A 22270-nucleotide genomic window follows, 5' to 3' on the forward strand; every position below is an offset into this window, starting at 1 on the left:
TTTTTTTGCAAAAGTTCCTTATGAAAAATAATATTAGGAGTTTTGTGGCATGTTGTATGAATATTAATACAACGTTACGCGCAAAGTCTCTGGGATGTTAATGGAATGAGTTTGGAGTGTTTGGACGAACATTTTCATGTCGCTGGGAAGTTGATGGCAGGTTTATTAATCTTCGTGGAATGTTACCGTCTTACAATTTAAGATGTGACTTTATTGGGATATTGGTGTGCCTTGAAGGCTATTATTCATCCATCAAAGCTCCATGAAATATCCATGATTATACCATATGACGTCCATGTGACATCTATGAATACGTCTAATGGATGTCGAATGGAAGTAAGAAATGCGGAATTGTGGATGTCTAGTAGATGTCTATAGGAGATCACATGGACATCTAATAGAGGTTTCGAATCTCCATGATAGACGTCTACTGGACATCCATTAGAGGTTTTTGTTCCGTGTGGGTTGGGACTCTATCTCTCATTGTGATTCCCAGCATAGACCGTTCCATGGCACGTTGCGCAACTCTTACTCTGTTTGCTGTTCTCAACGTCAACGTTGAGGTCTCCGAATCATAAGTCAAGACTGGCAAGATGCTCTGATCAAAAACTTTACGTTTGAAGCATATGGGGATTTCTGATTTAAAAATATGTTTGAGCTTACCATAAGCAGCCCAGGTCAGTCTAATTCTCCGCTCAATCTCACAGGTCTGATTATCCCTACCGACTCTAATTTCATATCCTAGATATTTGTAGGATGTGACTTGGAGGATCTCTTTTCCTTCAAGTAGTATGTTTCGGCTGGGGACCAGATTTGTCATGAACTGTGTTTTGCCGTCGTTGATTTTGAGGCCAACTTTATGCGAAGCCGACGTCAACTTCAACAGCATTTCTCCTGCCTTGCCCAAGCAGTCTGTGATCAACACAATGTCGTCAGCAAACCGAAGATGGTTTAGATTTTCGCCGTCTACATTGATGCCCAGTCCTTCTAATTCGGTATTCTTAAACATGTATTCCAAAAGCAGTTACGGTCGGTAAACAGTTTAGGTGAGATTGTATCCCCCTGTCGGACCCCTTTCTGCACTCTGAATTTATCCGTCTTCTCCTATACTCTCACACTTGCTGTTGCATGTTTGTAAATATGTTGCAGGATAGCAGAGTACCTGTAGTCCACTCTACAGTCAGCAAGCGCTTTACACCTAAACATCTCGTTGTGTTTGATGGAGTCAAACGCTTTTTCATAATCCACAAACACTAGCACGAGTGGCTTGTTATATTCGACAGATTTCTCTATCAGGGTTTTAATAACCTGTAGGTGGTTGTTGGTTCCATATCCACATCGGAACCCTGCCTGTTCCGGAGGTTGATAGAAGTCCAGAGTTCCAAACTATAGGTGTAGTTGCTTCGATAAGGCATTTATTAAATAGGGTTGTTACAGCTTTTAGTAACATATCTCCACCTTCCTTGACTGCCTCAATCACAATATCATCCTCCCCTGGTGCTTTACTGTTCTTCATATCTGATAGTGATTTCAAAACTTCTCCTGTGGTTATCTTAGGTAAATCTTCCGACCCCTGGTTTAAAATTCGAGGAATGGTACAGAAAGTGTTCTCTACTGGCTGTTCATTTCTACCATATAAGTTTGAGTAAAAGTCTTTTACAATTTCCAGGATTTCTTGTTTATTTGTAGTGATCTGGCCGTTTGTATTCTCCAGTTTGGTGATTTCCGTTTTTTCTATTGCGAGTTTATTCCTGAGTACTTTCATACTCCTGTTGTCTTCGATCGTCTTCGTTACCCATTTATTGTTATAGTCTCTTAAATCTTTTCAAACAGCCTTTGATATATCTTTATTCACTTGTCTCAGTTGGTCTTTATTTCTTGGGTTTTCCTGCAGCATTTCTCGTCTCTGCCTCATAAGGTGTCGTGTATTTGTTGAGAGTTTTTCTTCTTTGTTATTTACTTTTGAACAATGTTTTCGTTGAGCTTCCTGGATTGAATCTATTATAGTAGAATTTAATGTTTCTATATTCATTTTATCTGTATTTCCTAGGTGTTCGGTTATGGTTTGCTGATATCATGGTTAGTGACTGCGGTCCATTTCTTATTGCTGGCCTTGGTGAGTGTTTTCCTTTCTCTTCTTAGGTTTACCATTATTGTTGCTCTGACCATTCTATGATCGCTTCCCACTGATACCCGGTTTAGTACTGTAACATCTTGTACAAGTCGTTTTCTGTCGGCAATAATAAAATCTATTTCATTTTTGGTGTTTCCGTCAGAGCTGATCCATGTCCACCTTCTGTGTTTAGCTTTCTTAAAGAAAGTATTCATAGCGTGTAGATTATGCTCCAAGAGAAACTGTAGTAACGTGTTCCCTTGATCGTTCCTTTCCCCTATTCCATGTTGTCCAAGGGAAAATTCACTCTCATCCTGTTTCTTCCCGAGTTTCGCATTAAAATCCCCAACCATGATTGAAAAATATGTTGGAACTTTGGACATGGCCGTATTAATATCGTTATAAAACATCTCAACTTCTCTCTTCGAAGATATTAATTATAAAACCCATGTTTACTAGACTTTTTTTTCTTATTTTGATCTTTTCTTGTTTTGAATATTACCTATGCTTTCAAAATGTGACCCTTTTTTTAAATTCTGTATAAATTGTATTTAATATTGAGTTTTTCATTTTTCATTTTCGTTTTTCATTTGTCTCTCTTTTTCTCTCTGCACACACGCACAATTTTAATTTCAAATCAGGTTTGGATTAAGTTAGAATTTTTTCGGGGTGAGGATGCAGAAAAAGAGGCAAAGTCCCTCCTACATATTTACATATTTACTTAAATATACAGCTAACATAAAATTCATGCTCATTGGTTTATTACATTTATGTGTTTACAACTTTTATATGTGCGTGTATGTGCGTGCGTGCCCGCCCATATGCACGTATGTATGTGTGTGTAGTATAATTTTTTGAGATTGAGTAAATTATATCCAATAAATAATTAATTCAACATATAATACTATAATTACTAATATTTTATTAATATTTTATATAATTACTAATATTTTATTGTTGCATGGTTAGGTGGAAATCCGTAGAAGCATGCAATTATAGACTTCATTGCGCATCCGAAGCATTAGATGATATAAGTGGGTAAACCCGTTTTCGCGCAGAATGTTGCAAATTCACGTGAAACTTTGAATTTTTAATCTTTGATATTTTTGAACACCCTATATAAAGACCTGCATATTTGTTCATTGTATGTGTGTAGTATGCGTAAGAATATTCATATAAATCTATATAAAAAAGAATATTCACTGTGTCCAATATTAAATCTTTTATTGTGTGTTTGTATGTGTCTACATTGGACTTTTGATTTTCACAAAAATCTTTGTTTGTTAAAAACTTTTTAATAATCAACGAGCGACGGCTTAAACCTTTTGCGGGTTATTCAGGATGATTATATGTCAAGGTCAAAGAGTTATCGAAGCTGGATCCCCTTTTGTCAATAATTTGTCTAAGTTTAGAAAATAATGGAAAGGTTCTATTGTATAATCGCGAGTTCGATCTAATGTTGATTTTTAGAATTCAGAGCAATTCTTAAAAAGCAATTTCAATTTCCAAGTCAGAAAAAATAAGTCTAATAAATAATCATATAGCTATATTAATCTCGAAGAAGATTGGTGCCTGGAGCATGGAAAAGCAATAGCTTTTCTGATCGTTTCAAAATTGGTTGAATCATATTAATTTGATTGTAATTTTATTTATTTTTGAAGCTTTTAATTTTTTATATATTATTAATTTTGTCCACATTTAAAATCCGTGTTCTTTTAAAAATATTTGCAAAATTTTCTAAATTTATGATTTTTTAAAAATTTATTCTGCCTCTAGCTTTAATTTTTTTAAAGTTGATAAAATTCGTTTTAGAATTAGCTAACACTTATATTTCAAAAGTGTAACTTTTCGTAATTTACTAAATCTGTCACACTTCATATTCCACCTTTAGACGCCCGATGATTTTTTCTATAGCTTTTGAAATAATAGAAACAAAGGCTAAGTATAAGACTTCTATATCTATCATATTCATATTATTTTTATTAAACTGTTAAAAGTTGTCTAATAATTTACGAAAGATTGATGAGTACAAGTAAAATATTTATATTTTACTTATTTATTTAAAAATAAATGCAAGAAAACTTCTCATTTATTTTATTTTTAGAATTGACTTCAGTGTTGAAAAAAAATGGAATACTGATTGCTACCCCATAAATCATTTGTTTTCGAAGTATTTAACTCCAATTATTTAACATAATTCTAAGTTAATAAATATCAAATCCAAGATCGGTTTTGAGTTATATATAAAATCGTAAAAAGTATGATATATATTTCTTGTTAAAAAATTTGTATCTTTCAAAACTCTTTTCAAAGACATTGATGTGATTTTCAAATTATAAAAGAAAATGTTTTCATAATTTTTTTTTTACAACCAGCCTTTAGCCTTACGAATTCTGAATCTGTCCAAACTAGGACACTCACAGAAAGGTCTCAATTTTACCACCACCAGCTCGCTCAATTAATTGCGTGCTGACTTTCGCCAACACTCAATATCCGGGTTCACCAAACTACAATAATTAGAACACACTCGTTGCTAGGTCGAGGAGGTCTTTTCTCTTCAAGCGCACATATTTAGGCTCGTTCAATAGACCCTTTGCCAGATTGTTGGGATGTGTTGACAATTTCGACTGATATTTGGCACTATGCTCCTTTATCACCTCCTTCATGTATTTCATGTTCAGATCCCGGTGAATCTCTTCATTTCTCACGGACCAAGCCGCGTTAACTATGCGCCTCAGCGTTTTTGATTGGAAACGTTGCAATTTGTCCAAATTGGATAAACTCGTGGTCCCCCGCAGTTGTATGTTCATATTGGCTTTAGTATCATTTTGTAGAGAAGCAGTTTGGAATCCAGGCTCAACTGTGATTTGTATCCTAAAAGCCAATACATCTTCCCGCATTTTATTTTTAGCTGCTTACATTTGCTCTCAATGTGTCTTCTCCAGGTTAATCTCCTGTCTAAATGTAGTCCTAGGTACTTTACTTCTTCATGCTGAGGGAGTACGATGTTGTTCAGTTTCACTTGTGGACATGTTTTTTTCCTGAGCGTGAATGTTATATGGACCGATTTGGACTCATTGACTCTAATTCTCCATCTTTGTAGCCACGATTGGATTTTATCAAGATGATTTTGTAGTTCTCTGGGCGCTGTCGCCGGATTTTCATGAATTGACAGGATCGCTGTGTTGTCAGCAAAAGTGGCAATTGTCACCTTGTTGGATCTTGGCAGCTCAGCAGTAAAGACTAAGTACAGCACCGGTCCGAGTACGCTGCCTTGTGGTACTTCTGCTTTAATTGGTTTTAGTTTAAATTCTCCGTCGTTTTGCTTAACTTTGAATTCTTTGTCGGTTAAGTAAGAGGTGAGGATGTTTTGGTATTGCTTTGAAAATAGCTGTTTGATCTTGTGGATGAGTCCTTCGTGCCACACTTTGTCGAATGCTTGCGCTACATCGAGAAACGTAACAGAACAATATTTTTTTTTTATCAAGGGTCATCTTTATCTGTCCTACAATTCTGTGAACCTGTTCAACTGTACTATGCTCTTCTCGGAAGCCGAATTGGTGTTCTGGAATAATCCTCTTTCTGCTATAATAGGTTTAATTTTGCTTAATAGTAGCTTTTCGAAAAGCTTGAATAAGACTGGTACCAAACTTATTGGTCGATAAGAAAAGACCTGGGTCGCATCTTTACTCGGTTTTGGGATCATAATTATTTGGGTGATCTTCCAGCTTCCCAGTCAGCCACGTCTGTTCTAACAGATATTGCCAAGTGCTTGCTACAAATTATTGTCAGCAAAAGGACTACAAATTTGGTACAAGAGTTGTTATTACCGATTAAGCTGGCAGATTGCCGGCAAAAACCAAACAAAGCTTGCTAACATAACTAGACAGCAAATTGGCGGCAAAAACCGAGCAAACCTTGCTGACATGACTGACATCAGATTGTCAGCAAAAACTGAACAAGGTCTGAAGTGCGCAATCTGATGGCAAATTGGCAGCAAAAACCGAACAGAATCTGCAGCTTAGCACAAAGAATTATAAAATAGTTCAGTCGCTTATCGCTATGCGGCGCGTTATTCATTATCTATACCCGTATTCAAATTCTTGTCATGAGTGTATATAAAGCCTGCAAAACGCTAATAATATTATAATATATATATTTCTATCAGTTCAATTTTTGACACAATTCTTATACAGGAAATTCAGATATTGAACTGATTTTTGGCAAATCGGACAAATAATTGTTCGATTTTCACTTATTCGAACAATTTCTGTCCAAAAAGATCTTTAATTTTATAAATTAAATTATTTAAATTTATCTATATGTTTTAACACATTAATATATGATTTTATATAATGTCTGATTATCTAATGATCATTTTATGACCAAAACTTATTATCATTTTGTTACTTAGGGTTGAGACTTTAAATCCATTTAAATATACTATTTTATATGAATGGCCAAAAGCTGCAGAATTTGTTTTTTGCTGACAATCTGCTGTCAGATTGTCTTGCGCAGATTTTGCTTGATTTTTGCCACCAATTTTACGTCAAATCATGTCAAGCTTTGCTCGGTTTTTGCCGTCAATTTGCTGTCAGGTTATGTTAGCAAGCTTTGTCACCAAAACACAAGCTTAATGCGGACACAGATGGCACTGGATTTGTTACCAAGTTTTGAGCGAATTTGATGCCAATTTGGCAACAATTTGTTATCAAATTGCTTACTGTGTTTTCGGGAAGTATCCCAGCCTCATCATTGCGTAGAATATGTATGCAATCTTATACAATTTTCCGGTGCTTTTTTTAGTGTTTTTCCCGTGATAAGATCGCAACCAGAAGCCTTCTTTGGGTTGATATTTTTCTTGATTATTTCTTTCACGTCTTGCCATTTGAATTTTATATTCTCTTCCCTATCACTTTCGTTGAAGATTTCTGGGAGCATTTCTATTTTATTAGTCTCATTGGGTGTGAAGATTTTGCACAAATGAGACGCAAAGGCATTTGCTTTTTCTGTGTCATTCCTTGCCCAATTGCCGTCAGGCAGACGGATTGGAGGGTAAGCAGTGTGCTGGCGTTTCAGTTTTCTGGTTGCTTTCCAGAGAGAGTAATCTGTATGTTTTGTAGGTGTTAGTTCTTTAAGATAAGTTTGGATGTCCTCGTCTCTTTTTGTGCACAGAGCTCTCTTGAGATTTTTGATCGCTTTGTTCAATTTGCTTTTGGTTATTGGAGATCTATTTTGTTGCCACTGCCTTCTTAACTTGCGCTTATCTTGCAGTAGAAGTTGTACATTCCTGGATGATTTGTATTTTTTTACTGTTATTTACTGATGGCGATGGAGTGACTGTCCTCGTGGTCTCGGTTATTAGGGCTGTAAGATTGTTCACTGCCTTATCAATGTCTTCTGTTGTTTTAACGGGATATCCGTTGTACATTTTGATTTTAGGTTTTCCTTGAATACTTTCCAGTTTGTTGCTTTACTTGTTAGACGAAGCGGTGGTTTTTAGCGGTGGTTACTCTGCGTGGTTGGGCGCACATAGTAATAATTATTGGAGAGTGACCGGAAGACAGATTGAAGCATGGTTTCGCTTGCGCATGTTGGCGTGATATTCCTTTGATGATGCAGAAGTCGATGAGGTCTGGAATTTTCCGGCGATCGGTTGGCCAATAAGTTGGTTGGCCACTCGACAGGCAGTCCAGGTGTTTCTTCTGCATAGCTTCATAAAGCTGTTTGCCTTTAGATGATATTAACCTCGATCCCCAGTGTGTGTGTTTTGAGTTGAAGTCGCCTCCTGCTAGAAATTTGCCCCAGGGTCTTGAAATAACTGACAAATTGATGTTTTTTAATCGCGTGTTTCGGCGGACAGTATACTGCTGACAGGACGAGATCGCCAGCCCATTCATCAATTTTTATGCTTGTTGCTTGGATATGCTCTTGGTTGTACCTTTGCAGCTCGGAATGTTTAATCCTATTCCTTACAAGAATAGCTGTTCCCCCGTGGGGTTTCTCATCCGGGTGTTTTGTATTATAAGTTATATAGTTATGGATTTTTAAATAAGACTTGTTGATGAAGTGAGTTTCGGAAATCAACATGACGTCGATTCCATTTTGCTCGAAAAAGAATTGGACTTCAAGTTTATGTTGGGTAAGTCCGTTAGCGTTCCATAGAGCTATTTTAAGTTGGTGCTCCATTATTTTTTCTGAAGGAGCATCTGTAACATGGTGTTCATGTTATTCATCATGGCTTGCACACTTTGCATCACGGCCATAAGGTTGTTCATAATTTCGCTCATGCTAAGTTGGGCGTTGTTTGACACTGTAGTTTCTTGTTGGGGTGGAGCGTTTTTCCCTTGGGCTGCATTTGCATAACTGATTCCTGGTCGTATATAATCTGCAAAACCTGGTGAGGTTACAGTTTCGTGAATTTTTTCTTTTTGTTGTTTGGCGCTTTTTGCTTTGCGTTTTGCTTAAAAATCATACTATTCTTTAGTTTTAAATATACTGAGCATCCTTTATAATTTGCCGTGTGGTTATTTCCACAGTTGCTGCATTTTCTGGCTGAAGCCATGCCTCTCTCTTTGTTGCAATTTTCTGTTAAATGTTGTTCGCCGCAGATCACGCAGATGCTATTCGGAGTGCAATATTTTTTAGTATGCCCGTACTCCTGGCAGTTATGGCACTGAACCGGTCCGGGTCTTCTATATGGCTCCTCTACTCTAACTTTTCGATTCAAGAGATATTTTAATTCGTAGATGGGATGACTTCTCTCCTTTTTTTTTGGTTTCAAGTTCTAGATCCACTCGGAACATTGGTTGAGGGACCTTACTTTTGTTTCTTATGTTCATGGCTCCTCTGAGTGCCCTTTGTCCTGTAAGGCTTGTAAAACCTCATCTGAGCTTACCCATGCGTCTATTCCTTTGATGATGACACTGAAGGCACGCTGATTTTTCAGTTGGTAAGTATAGAATTTCTTATTTTCGTTTTTTAGCCATTTGGTCAGATTTCTATACTCCTCAACTTCCTTTGTTTGAATTTTGGTTTCCAAAATATTTCCTCTTTTTATAGAGGAGATGTAATAATTGTCTCCGCAAACGTTTTTGATCTTTTCTATTATTTTGCGTGTTGCTTTTTGTCTGAGATATAATGAAGGAGGTTTTTCTCTTTTTGACTTTTGCTGGGTGGAGGGATCATCATTATCCAGATCGCTAAGTACACCAAAACTATTTTTTTGCTCGGTAAATATAGCGAAAAGGGGACCCAGCCCCAATGATCTTGACCTTGATATATGTTGTCAAGGTCATTATTCTGAGTAACTTTTTCTTCTAATTTAATTGTCTCTCGTTGCTTATTAAAAAGTTATTAACAAAAAAAGTTTGAAATGTACCAAAGTACATGCATAGACAGGAAGTACGCGCGCGCACTCACACACACACACACACACGGGGGGGTGCAAGGGGGCCTTTGGCCCCCCTCCCGCATCCACCCCACCGGTAGGCAGGGTGGACCTCGCTTTACAATGTAGCATGTACTTTGTAAGTTGTAAAGCGAGGTCCACCCTGCCTTTCGGCGGGAGGGGTGCCCCCTTCCACACCCCCCCGCGCGCGTGTGTGTGTGTGTGTGTGTGTGCGCGCGCGCGCGCGCACGCTTCCTGTCCGTGCATGTACTTTAGTATATTTCAAACTTTATTTGTTAATAACTTTTTAATAAGCAACAAGCGACAATTAAATTAGAAGAAAAAATTACTCAGAATTATGTCCTTGACAACATATATCAAGGTCAAGATCATTGGGGCTGGGTCCCTTTTTTGCTATATTTACTTTTTGCTCAACTCCGACGTTTGTTATTGTCGGCTTTTTATAGGTGATAGATTTTGGGCTTGGAGAGTTTTGAATCCTCTTCCTCTTCACAGTTACGGTGATGTATCGGTCTAACAATAAGCCTGTTTAGACATTTTTAATTGGCTTATCGTTTTTTGGTGTGTCTGCATCGTTTTTTATCGCGGTCATTTTTTATGTGTTCAGCTGCTGGTTTTGCTGTTGAGTACTCATTTCATTTTTATGAGTTTGGTGCATAATTTGTGTCTGCGGGGACCTGAGTTATTTGAACATCAGATATATAGCAGTTTTCGGATTTAGATGACGATTACGAAGCAAGTACCACATAAACATGACTCTTGTATCACGATAGCAGCTATTGTTTACTCGCTTGACATTCATCGCGCGGGGCGAACAGACCCGCTTTGTCGATTAAGATTCTTATTTGATGCGGCAATCCGTCACCGTCTCGGGTCTGCTGCACCGCTTCAGTGTCAGGTGCACTGCTATCACTCTAGCCACTGTGTATCTATGGCATGCGCCTAACTGTTACGTATCGCACGAATCAACCATTCGCTTTCGCACTCTCGCTCACGACACCCGGGAAACAACACGAGCAAGTTTTTATAAATAAACACTAATTATGTATTCATTCTGAAGTTTATAACAAGATCGTCAGATTTTCCGTAAAGATTTTTGTATCTCAAAGTTAGTTACTCCCCTAACAACACACATGTCCAAAAAGGACATCCAGAGAATATCCAGAGGTCATCCAGAGTATGTTTAACATCCTCTGGATGATCTCTGGATAATCTTTGGATGTCCTCTAGACATGTGTGTTGTTAGGGTCTCACAAGAATCTGATATTTATTCTCAATTTTATAACTATTGCTACATCTTCTCCAATTCTGTCCTTTTTCATGACATCGAAATTTTTGAAGGGGTTTGTTTGTTTCATTGTCAGTAGTCTAAGTGCATAAAACTGAGTGGGAAGTAGGTGATCCTAAGATCGAGTCCCGTTGAGCCGTTATTTTTCGTCCGCTCATTCATGTATTTTGATTATAAACCTTTAGAGCTTCTGGGTACTCGCCGCGGCCATATTGGAATCGTGACATCAAAGACGAGAATGACACGCTGAGAATTCTTGCGTGCCATTTTTAAATAAAAAGATATTTTGATGAAACAACACTACAGATCACTTTAGCACACTTGTAAAATTGTTCGAAAACTATGCTTTTCCCTTGACAGTTAATAAACAGCCCTAAAATGAGTGTGATATGAGACATATATGCTTTTAACATAGTTTTCGGACAATTTTACAAATGTGCTAAAGCGATCTGTAGTGTTGTTTCATCAAAATATCTTTTTATTTAAAAATGGCAGGCAAGAATTCTCAACGTATCATTCTCGCCTCTAACGTCACGATTCCAATATAGCCGCGGCAAGTACCCAGGAGCCTTAATTATAAACTTGATAGAAGTAGCGAGATCACGTTTATCGCTATATCTGTCTTTGCCATTTAAATATGTTACAGTTTTGAATAGCCAGCAATTCAAGTAGGTTGTTATTGCATTCATAAATCCGCAAAACGCATTTCATGCTTTATCATTGCATTCGACGCGTTCATGGTATACGACGTCACAAAGTAAAAAAAAAGTCGAAAAGTCTATATTCTGCAAATATAAACGTCTATTTGGTCTAAACCCTACGATGCCTATATTATAAAGAAGAAGCTTGTCTTTGTCGTCAGAATCTTCTACCGATTTATACTTTGTCAAGTCCGATCGTTGTTGCGCCGGAATTTGTCGGCTAATTCTTTAGTCTTTTCCTCCACTTTCTTGTTCTACGCAGCTGCTCTATTTCTATTTCTTAGCTCGTGTCTTGCATCAAACAATGGCTCCCAGTTTTGGAATTATTGCTCAATGTCAGCTTGTAAACTTCAACTTCTATTCTTATTCCAATCTTTCTTTAGGATGTAGTCGCATTGCCGGTTGTCCTTAACCATTGACGGTTTCCGCCAAAAATCTGAGGCATCTGCGAACTACCCTGTTGTTGCTGGTTGCGAATTATTCATCGCTACGTTTGGTGTAAGTTTCTGCTTTTTGCATTTATTGTTAAGTAGAGACAGGTTAACATGCCCGAGAGTATTAACATTATTTAAAAAACAATGTTAGTACTCACTGCTCCAGTTTCATTTCTTGCATTGTTTCATATTTTTTTCGCTATTTTTTAGAATATTATTTTGAGATAGGAAGTTAACAATCAATTTTTATTCGAGACATCTTCTTTTGTATTCTTTCTTGTCTTTTTTTTCGATCGCTAGTTTTGCTAGAATTATCCCCTTGATCTTTTCTCTTGTTATAACATGTTCCTGAAAAGAGTTCCGTCTCTACTTTATCCTCGAGATTGCAGTCCCGGTTTGCAGTCACCGACAGTGGCGAGGATGTGGCAGCATCGCTTTGTTAACCGCCGAAACGGTGTTGAGATTAAAAAGTAACGTGCTTTTCTTTCATTTAGTCAAAGAACAATTGATGAATGCTAATGGTTGATAACAATATTATTTTGATTAGGAAAAAGTCAATCGATCTATACAACTTCAAATACTCATTGTCAGAATCGAATTTTGACATCTTTATAAATATAATATATATATAGTATAAAAGATTTCAGACTAATCGCGTGAAATTGACGTGATGGCTGACTCAATCACTCTTCCTATTTTAATCTTAAGTGGTGCATGCATCAAAATTACAAAAAGAGCACAATGTTTTATAAATCTCTTTAACTCGACTAGATGAGAATATAGATGTTCTTCATGGACGGAGAACACGAATAGCACAGTCTATGACTTCTTTATAGATGTCTATGGCCCGTATTTATAGTCGGTTCTTATTTCAAGACCGTCTTTAGTAATATCTTAAGATGCTAATACGGCTCTGTGATTGGTTTATGACATTTTAAGATTGTACTTAAGACGGTCTTAAATATAAGAACCGACTATGAATACGGGCCTATGACCTTTCTATTCTTACTTTTGAACAGGAAGGCTGAAGTTCATAAAACTTTCTTTCTTTTCTTAATTCTGGTGCAGAACTTGATCGGAACACGCAGTTTATATGTATTATGTCTATGGAAATAACATAAGAATTATATTTTGTTTTTAGAGAAAAATACAATATTTTGTGCAATTTGCGTCGCAGCTAAATCAATAACTGTAAAATTGTTTGTGGAACAATCTTTAGCCAAAGTGGCTAGCTAAAAAAAAATTTATGAAGAAACCATTTTTTTATCTCTTATCAAGCGTTGCTTGATGATTACATCTTTGTTAATTTTTTACCGTTAACTTATACAATTTCAGAGGCAAAGAGAAAAAGAGACGCGCAATCAAGCTGAGTGTAAGAAATTCTGTATAGTCTCTTCTAACTTAGTTCCTTTGTATTGATTATAATGGCAAGATTATATGTGACATAAACAACGTACAATATCCGTTTATACATATACGGACACTTAAGTACATATATAAATATATAAATATATAACTATACATAAAAACACAGAGTAGTCGGATGAAAACTTCGTGCCATACTTAAATTTTTTATTTAAACTTATATAAATTAACGTCAGAATTTCTTGTTGTAATATTGAAGAATTCAAGTTTATTAAATTATGGCTCGTGTGATTCTCAAATTAAATTCCGTAATAGAAATATATATAATTTAATATACAATATTATAGCCGATTTAGTTGATTTAGGTAAGCTGCGCTTATCAAGAAGTTTAATTTAATAAACATAACAACATAAAAGCATAATAACGCGAATTACATTTCACAGATATTCTTTTTGATCTTTTTTTTATAAATTAGTTACCTGAAACCGTATAAATTACTTCAATTATAAAAACTGCTAAACTCTCTTACAGTATTATCTTATTAGCAGAAAGTTGCGCGGGGCTGATCATTTTTCTGTTAATGAAGCAGCAGATTTGTTCATCTTCAAAAATAAAATATTTTACTGTTTCATACATCTTTTCAGCGGCTTATTGAGAGAGAGGAAAGAGCGAAATATGAGAATAAAAATGGATGAGAGAATAAAAACGAATAATTTTCAGCATCAAAGCTTGAGCGCGCCATGTCGACCAGATAATCAGGCAAACTCATATAAGAGAGGGGGGAGGGCGGGAGGGGGAGAAAGGGAGGGATGACACTTCCTTCTTATTAATAAAGCGGAAAGTTTCTGTTAACGAGGAAATATTGTATGTAACTGAAAGTAATTCTGACCCAGATAGCCAAGTCTGTTCGAACAGATTTTGCCAAACGTCTGCTACAAATTTTTGTCAGCAGAAAGATTCCAGATTGTATACAAAGTCTGTTATATCAAATAATAATAGCAGAATGTCAGCAGAAATGTTACAAAACCTGCTGAAGGATCTGCTAACATGACTTGACATCAGATTGTCGGCAGAAATCGAGCAAGATCTGCGTGCGCGCAATCTGATGGTAAATTGGCAGTAGAAATCAAACAGAATCTGCAGTTTTTAGCATTCATATAATTTATTGAACACAATGCCTCACAGTTATAAAGGGAGGTATACATATATAAAACAGGATTAATATGATTGGAAAACCTTTATATTAGTGTATCCTTTCTCTCTCTAATAACCTTGATTTTAACATATATGTTGTCAAGATTATGATTCTGAACAAAAGGTTTTAATTGTCGCTCATTGTTTATTAGAAAGTTACCCAGATAGCCAAGTCTGTCGAAAGCAAATCATGCCAAGTGCCTGCTAGGCTAAAAGTTGCAGATTCTGCTCGGTTTCTGCTACCAATCTGCTCTCAGATTCTGTGAGCAGGCTCTGCTGGCAGATCATTAGCCTAATGCGGACATAACAGATGCCAAATTGCTAGCAAGAGCTGAGGAAATCTGTTGCCAATCTGCTGGCATATTGCGCGAATTTTGCTTACTGGGTATTAACAAATAAAAATTCAACTGTTTGAATATACATTCTTTTGTAAATAAAAACAAAAATCCACACAAAGCAAAGTTCATCTTATATCATTCTGTTTTTAATGCGAAACGAATTCTATATACAGGGTGTTCCAGGAGGAAAGGTCAATATTCTGGGAGGTGATCGTATCGGTCATTTTAAGCAAAAATGTTCATATGTATATATGTCCTATTACCCACGGTTTCCGAGATAGAGCGACTTGAATGTACAGTTGCAAAATTACTGACTAGAAAGAAATACTACGTACTATTTCTAATATTTATTGTTCAAGTGATACATTTTTTTACAGATCATAATAAATTTTCAAAAATTCCACCGTTAACATCAATGCATTCCCTGCCGAAAATGGTCGATTAAAACGGATTTAAAAAAAATGTAATCCGAATTGATCGGGATTTCTGCACCGAAAATGCGGTATTAAAACCGATTGAAAATAGTCAAATCGAATTTAGTACGCTTCAGGCGGGTTAATGTTGGGTGATATACATCCACCTCAATCTCAATCCATAGGTAAAAATAATTCCTTTTAATAAAAAATTTTATGATTTCGCAGATGAAAAGTAAATCGATTTTATGTAGTGTGAAGTCGGATTTGCTGTTATCATGAGTCACAATCAATTATTGAATCGGTGTTTCTGCAATTAAATCAGAGTCAGTTGTTAAAAACAAATATACGGTTTCTCCGCAGGGGGTCCGCCTTATATCCCCGCTTGACCGCTTTCTTACATTCAAGTCGCTCTATCTTGGAAACCGTGGGGAATAGGACATATATTCATATGACCATTTTTGCTTAAAATAACCGATACGATCACCTCCCAGAATATTGACCTTTCCTCCTGGAACACCCTGTATATACACAGTAAGCAATTTGATAACAAATTGTTGCCAAATTGGCATCAAATTCGCTCAAAACTTTTGTCACAAAAATCAGTTCAATATCTGAATTTCCTGTATAAGAATTGTCAAAAATTGAACTGATAGAAATATATATATTATAATATTGTTGCGTCCGCGGACTATCTCGATAAATCTCGAACACGCGTAACACAACCGACACTCGTGCACCACGCCGTAAATAAAGAATACACTTTATTAGAAAGAACAAAAGGAACTTTAATAATGGAACTTAACCAAACACAGAACTCAGAACAAATAATAATTATAATGTTGTAATCGGCTAATACGTCTGCACGGAATGTCATCCGTCGCGAGACTCAAGATGGCGGCTCTCTTCCAAAATGTCTCCCGTTGTTGTTCAACAAACCCCCGGCAACGCGCTTGGAAACAATCTCTCGGAGACGGCATACTTCAGATACAAGGATGAAATCCAGGGCCGCAACACTACCCTCTTCAAAATTGTCGTCCCGACAATCAATAACGAAGAGACATCCCACCGGTGCATATTGACTCCAGGATTCCTAATGAATCTTCTTGCTCTGCCCCAGACTCCTGTCCAGGTTACCGAGCAATTCATTCTATTGAATCCAATCAATCACCAGCACGTCTTCACGCCGATTCCAGGATTCTGACGAATCTTCCTGCTCTACCTTGGACTCCTGCCCAAGTTACCGAGCGAAACGCCATATTGAATCCAATCGACCGTCAATGCATTCTTCGATTTTGCGCTCTGGTATCCCTCGTACTCTGCCAATTTTCCGGAAATCTCTTTTCCTCAACGCTGTTGCATCTCGGGAATCTTCGGACAAGAGGGGGTTATCTACCGTGGACCCAACATCCTCAAATGAGGATTCCCCAAGTCCCTGTCTCGGCATTTGCCCTTCGTCCGCACGGGAAAACCACGAATCAAAAACCGTGGGCGAGACAGTTTTCTTTCCTCACAGTTCGACAATCGCTCCAATAGTCCCAATCCTTTTATCTCGTAACTTTCCGCGAAGTCTACCCTGAACAGCTCCCGCTGAACACAAAAACATAAAACCAAATAATACACTTATCAACAAAACAAATATCATAATAATCACACACATAATAATTAATGTTTTTTAAAATTTTCCTCTTAAAAATATTCTCCCGTAACTCCAACTGCCATAGCCCTTTCTATAGCCAATTTTAAAGATGTTACACTTTCTAATTGAAGCGTGCGCTTAATAAATCCGTCTGATAATGCAGCGATAAATTGCGCACAAGCAATTTTATCTCTCACCTCGTGTGAGCATTTGGAGTAAGTCAATCGCGAGAGACGTTCCAAATCTGCGCCCAATGTAGCTAGATCTTCAGAACTTTTTTGTTTTCTGTTAGTGAATTGCGTATAATATGTCTGGGCTAAATGCCCTTCCCCAAAACGCAATTCCAACCTTGATTTTAATTCCTCGAACTTTAAATTCTCTATCTCACAAATTCCATCTAATACGGAACGCGCTTGTCTCCTTAAACATGACGCTAACGCGACCGTTTTAACCGAATCGGACCACATATTCGCCCGTGCTATCAGATGGAATTGAGCGAAGAACTCTCGCAAAGGAACACTTCCGTCGAAAATGTCAGGCTTCAATTTATAACCGATTTCATTATTTAAATTTCCGCGCTCAGTTCGCTCTAATAACTCTCTATTATTAAAACGACTTAGCTGGTTATTGGTGTAGTCCAGCTGTCGCATTCTCTCCTCACTCTCGTCACTCGCGCACCACGCCGTAAATAAAGAATACACTTTATTAGAAAGAACAAAAGGAACTTTAATAATGGAACTCAACCAAACACAGAGCTCAGAACAAATAATAATTATAATGTCGTAATCGGCTAATACGTCTGCACGGAATGTCATCCGTCGCGAGACTCAAGATGGCGGCTCTCTTCCAAAAATGTCTCCCGTTGTTGCTGACAATAATTTGTAGCAAGCACTTGGCAATATCTGTTAGAACAGACGTGGCTGACTGGGTAATTATGCAGTTCATATGGGTTTTCAACTTTTGATGCGAAGCAAGATCCCACCTAATTCGATACCATTGAAAATCACCTTCTTTTACTTTATTTTTATCTTTGAACTTGAGAATATTGGGCAATGTAGGATTATCTCACATCGCGCAAAAGCTATAAATCCATATGGAACCGTACAATTACAGTGGAACTTCAAAATAGCAGATAACATCCCTTCCACACATGCTAAGCCACTCCCGAGTAGCGTGAATGGGAGTAACGATCCAATCGCGCAATACGTAGATCTGTGTGCAATTTCGTGAAATGAGAGTAGGGATAATCTCGCTAGCGGACTAGAGCCCTGTGTAGTATGTTATTTCAATGTACCACTATCTTAGATTTTGTTTTGCTTTGAAATTAATATGGGGTAAAGAGAGACAGAGAGAGAGAGGGGGGGGGAGAGGGAGGGAGAGAGGAAGGGAGGGAGGGAGGAAGGTAGAGGAAAAGAGAGGGTAAAACTCTCGAAGTTGGGCCTATACGCAGATGACCTTGACCTTGACATATGTTGTCAAGGAGGTTCTTCTGAGTAATTCTCCGCAAGAATTAAGTGGCGGACGGCTTAGTTTAGAAGATATAGCAACTTAAAGTTTCATATGTGGAACACCGCCCTCTGCTTACAGTACGAAAAGAGGTATATAATTGTACAGTTCTGCATGGATTTGCAACTTCCACACGAAGCGAATTTCTCCCCACACCGATCCATATGTACAGTGCAAAACGAGATCTATAATTGCCCTCCCCGCTTGACATATACTTTGCAAGGCGAAGTGAGGATTATCCCACACCATCTATTCCCAGATTGCCAAGAATGTTAAAATCACGTTTTGCCAAAGCTTTGCGACAAGGTGTGCTATAATTTTGACAACAATTGTGTAGCAAACATTTGTCTTGTTTTGGTTTGTCAAAAAGTTTGAAGCAAATGGACAGCAAAATTTTTCATCTCACGATGCTGTAAATCAGGCCTGTCTAACCGCCAGGAGCGGAGGAGCAACCGATCCCATTCTTACCGCTTTAGACTTCCCCCACCATCGCGTGTTTCCGCAGCTCACAGTCTCGACGCGCAGCGTCGTAAACGTTCTTATTTACGCATAAGGCAGTAAAATTGACGATTGGACATGTCAAGCTTTCTTTTTGACATGATATTACTAAAATGTTATAAGGTTAATAATAATAGTAGGGATACGAATGTTATTTAAAGTTGTAGTAACATGGATAAATAATGTGACGTGATATAATAATAATATAGTAATATTAATAATAAAAGGAAATACTAATAATGAATTAATAGAGAAAATATAGTAATTATAATCAATTATAATTAACAAGTAGCATTTAGGTCTCGTTCAAGCTGTACTTTGCATACGCGTCGTAACGTGGAAGCAATAAGCGATATTTCGTGATATTTATTTCGCGATATAAAACGCACGATGCTAGCGAGCTAGAGATAAGACAAGCAAGCGGAGAACAAGCATCGAAAGCTGGAAGAGCCGTCGGTTGGAAGAGTGGGGGGAGCCGAGCCTGAGCTCAGAGGTAGGGGGAAGAGCCACTCGTGGCCCGCGGGCCGCGGGTTAGACAGGCCTGGAGTAGGGGATGTATCACTTTACGAAGAACGCTTACGCGAGGCATGCACGTATGTAGGAGAAGGATAGCGCAAGCAAGAAAGGGAAGCGAAAGAAATACATAATCATTTTTTCATTTTTTATCACATTTATTTATATTAAAATACATCACCTCGTCTCAAGGTTTCAGACAAAAGTTCATCCACAGCATACGCTAATAGTTCACAATCTATGACAGATGTTTTATCATAGACGTCGCGCAAGATTTTAATAGCATCATCTTTTTCGGCACCAAAAAGTGGGGGAAAGCATTCGTTTAAAAGATATGACAAATTAAAGTTTCACATTAAAGTTTGTGTATGCTGTAATAATCTATTATTTTTTTATTGAAAAAGGCTTACGATTTTAACGCGTGGGCGGGAAGGGGCGGGGCCCCTCCCCCTGCACCCCCAATCCGAAAAAATTTCACCCCGAAGCTACAATTTGGGTTATATAACGTAATTCAAACCAAATTTTAATTTTAAATCAAAAATAGGTTTGGGTTAGGTTATATCTTCCGGAAGTGAAGCCCCCCCGTAGGGGGGGGGGCAGAATCCACTGCATCCACGCATGTACTTTGCAAGACAAAGTGAAGTTCACTCTTTAATGCTTTATAACTTTTGAACGGATCGTGACCGCTACTTTTTTCAAGGTCAGAGTCACTTAGGACGATGATTGTCCTCTTTCTGTATATTTACCGTTGTATCGTTTAAACTAATGCCGTCCGCCACTTAATTCTTGCAGAGAATTACTCAGAAGAACCTCCTTGACAACATATGTCAAGGTCAAGGTCATCGGCGTATAGGCCCAACTTCGAGAGTTTTACCAAAGAGAAATCTCATTTTGCGCAAAAAGTTGCAAACTTATATGAAACTGTATATTTATAGATCTTGTTTTGCACCGAAAGCACCGAATGATGTATTAGGGGTATGCAAAAGTCTTAGTCTCTTTTTTTAATTTTCTTTTATTTATATATAATATAAGTACTACAAATCAATCTTCAAAATATTTTCCCTCATTATCTATAACCTTTTACCTCCTTTCTGGCAAGTTTCGGATTCCGTTGCGAAAAAAAGACATGGGTTTGGAGGCAATGAAATCATCGAGCCATTTTCGTATCTCTGCCACATCTCGAAAGCGCTGTCCGGCTAAAGCTTATTGCATCGATCGAAATAGATGATAATCCAAAGGCGCCAAGTCAGGTGAGTACGCCGCGGAAGAACTTCCCAGCCCAAATTAAAGATGGTTTGCTGAGTGGTCTGAGCAACATGAGGCCTAGCATTATCGTGTTGCAAAACAACTTTCCGACTTCCTTGACCAGTAAATAGTCTTGTTTCTTCCATTTTTTCGGCCAAATAATTTCACCAAAAATAGAGCAAATTGATTCACATGCTTTAGCAGCGTTTTTTCCTTGCTGGAACTCATACCGAATGCAGTGTCGAATATAAAGTTTTTCGACGCTCGTCATGTTCACTGTTATTTTGTAAGGTTATGTGTACCATTAAATCATAAAATATGGCGTTTCAGATAGTTTGATATCAACCTTGCAAATATACAAAAAGGCGGAAAATTATTTGAATTTAAAATAATTATACCATCATCGATCATGTAACTTTTCCCCTAGGGCGGAAAAATGAATAGTGAAAAATTTTACCATTGATTTCAATGCTAATATTTTTCACTTTTCATGTTTCCGCCCTAGGAAAAACGTTACATGATCGGTACCCAGAACGCTGAAAAAAAGGACTAAAACTTTTACATACCCCTAAAGTCCGTATCAGATTACGCATTGAATATTGAGATTCAAGATTCAAGATTGAAATTTGACCAATCAGGACAAAGAAATTTTAGTCCCTTTTGTTCTGGATAGTCAAATTCCAATCTTTAATCTTCAATCTTCAATTTTCAATGCGTAGTCTGATACGGGCATAATAGAATTGAGGTCGCGTTTCATGGATAATTGCAAACCCATCTCCTCTGCCCACACACACATATTCTTTTCAATTTTTAATATTTTTGAATATCATATATAAAGATTTATATGAGTATTTGTAAAATATACATGGGGGGGTATGCATATAATAATACCTATATAAATTATGTCCAACATTTTGAATCTCCCTTTCATGTCAGTCCAAGTTCAAATCTCGCTTTGCATGTACTTTTACTTGTTAATAACTTTTTAATAAACAATAAGCGCCAACTAACATCTTTTGAAGATTATTTATATACCCTGCCGAAAATGTTCGATTAAAACCGATTAAAACATAATCCGTTTTATCCGCGCCCGGATTAAAAAGTAATCGATTTTAATTCCGAATGAATTATAATCGGTTTTAATATCCGTTTTCGCGGATTATTTCTAATCCGAATTACTTTTGTCGTCCTCCGACAGATTCACATCGCATTAAAACCGATTTAATTATAACTTATGAAATCGTATAATTTCGGATTGAGGTGGATGTATATCACCCAACATTAATCCGCCTGAAGCGTGTACTAAATTCGATTGGACTATTTTCAATCGGTTTTAATACCGTATTTTCGGTGCTGAAATCCCGATCGATTCGGATTACTTTTTTTTAAATCAGTTTTAATCGAACATTTTCGGCAGGGTAGTTATCGTTTTGATATGTTAATATCAAGATCATGGGAGGGGAGGGCGGAAGAGTGTACATTAATGTAAAAATTTATCGTAAGATTTTATAATGAACATATTTATATGTCATAAGAGCATACGCACACGCACACGCCCGCGCACACACACGAATGTGTGATTTTACTTGCAAGAAAATTCTAGCTGTTAAG

The 22270-nt window shown here is 37.3% G+C and overlaps 3 protein-coding genes across 4 annotated transcripts in view; 1 reads left to right on the forward strand and 2 right to left on the reverse strand.

The window, feature by feature from the left end:
- Positions 1-22270, forward strand: part of LOC115232879 — a 40012-nt gene that overhangs the window by 15537 nt on the left and 2205 nt on the right. Inside the window, exon 8 of one of the 2 annotated variants that reach the window (XM_029803028.1) lies at positions 20514-21736. The exons of the other annotated variant lie outside the window; for it this stretch is intronic. The gene's annotated coding sequence lies outside the window, so the exon portion shown is untranslated. Of the gene's footprint in view, positions 1-20513; positions 21737-22270 lie in introns of those variants that run through there. 2 annotated transcript variants of the gene reach the window in all.
- On the reverse strand, positions 428-1765 carry LOC115232884. The gene is made up of 3 exons (XM_029803035.1): positions 1436-1765; positions 1117-1386; positions 428-1000 (listed from the first exon to the last, which is right to left on the reverse strand). Exons 1-3 carry the CDS (start codon positions 1763-1765, stop codon positions 428-430), a joined length of 1173 nt encoding a protein of 390 aa, XP_029658895.1.
- On the reverse strand, positions 2059-2466 carry LOC115232885 (craniofacial development protein 2-like). The gene has a single exon (XM_029803036.1). The coding sequence runs from the start codon at positions 2464-2466 to the stop codon at positions 2059-2061; it is 408 nt and encodes a 135-aa protein (XP_029658896.1).

Source organism: Formica exsecta, unplaced genomic scaffold (genome assembly GCF_003651465.1).
Source record: "Formica exsecta isolate Colony F162 unplaced genomic scaffold, ASM365146v1 scaffold150, whole genome shotgun sequence".
Classification (NCBI taxonomy): domain Eukaryota; kingdom Metazoa; phylum Arthropoda; class Insecta; order Hymenoptera; family Formicidae; genus Formica; species Formica exsecta.

Coding starts and splice junctions, on each gene's coding strand:
- LOC115232885 (XM_029803036.1), bottom strand. CDS start 2,466: ATGGTTGGGGATTTTAATGCGAAACTCGGGAAGAAACAGGATGAGAGT.
- LOC115232884 (XM_029803035.1), bottom strand. CDS start 1,765: ATGAAAGTACTCAGGAATAAACTCGCAATAGAAAAAACGGAAATCACC. Junction 1,387..1,435: donor GAGATATGTTACTAAAAGCT/GTAACAACCCTA, acceptor CTACACCTATAG/TTTGGAACTCTGGACTTCTA. Junction 1,001..1,116: donor ACAAACATGCAACAGCAAGT/GTGAGAGTATAG, acceptor TACATGTTTAAG/AATACCGAATTAGAAGGACT.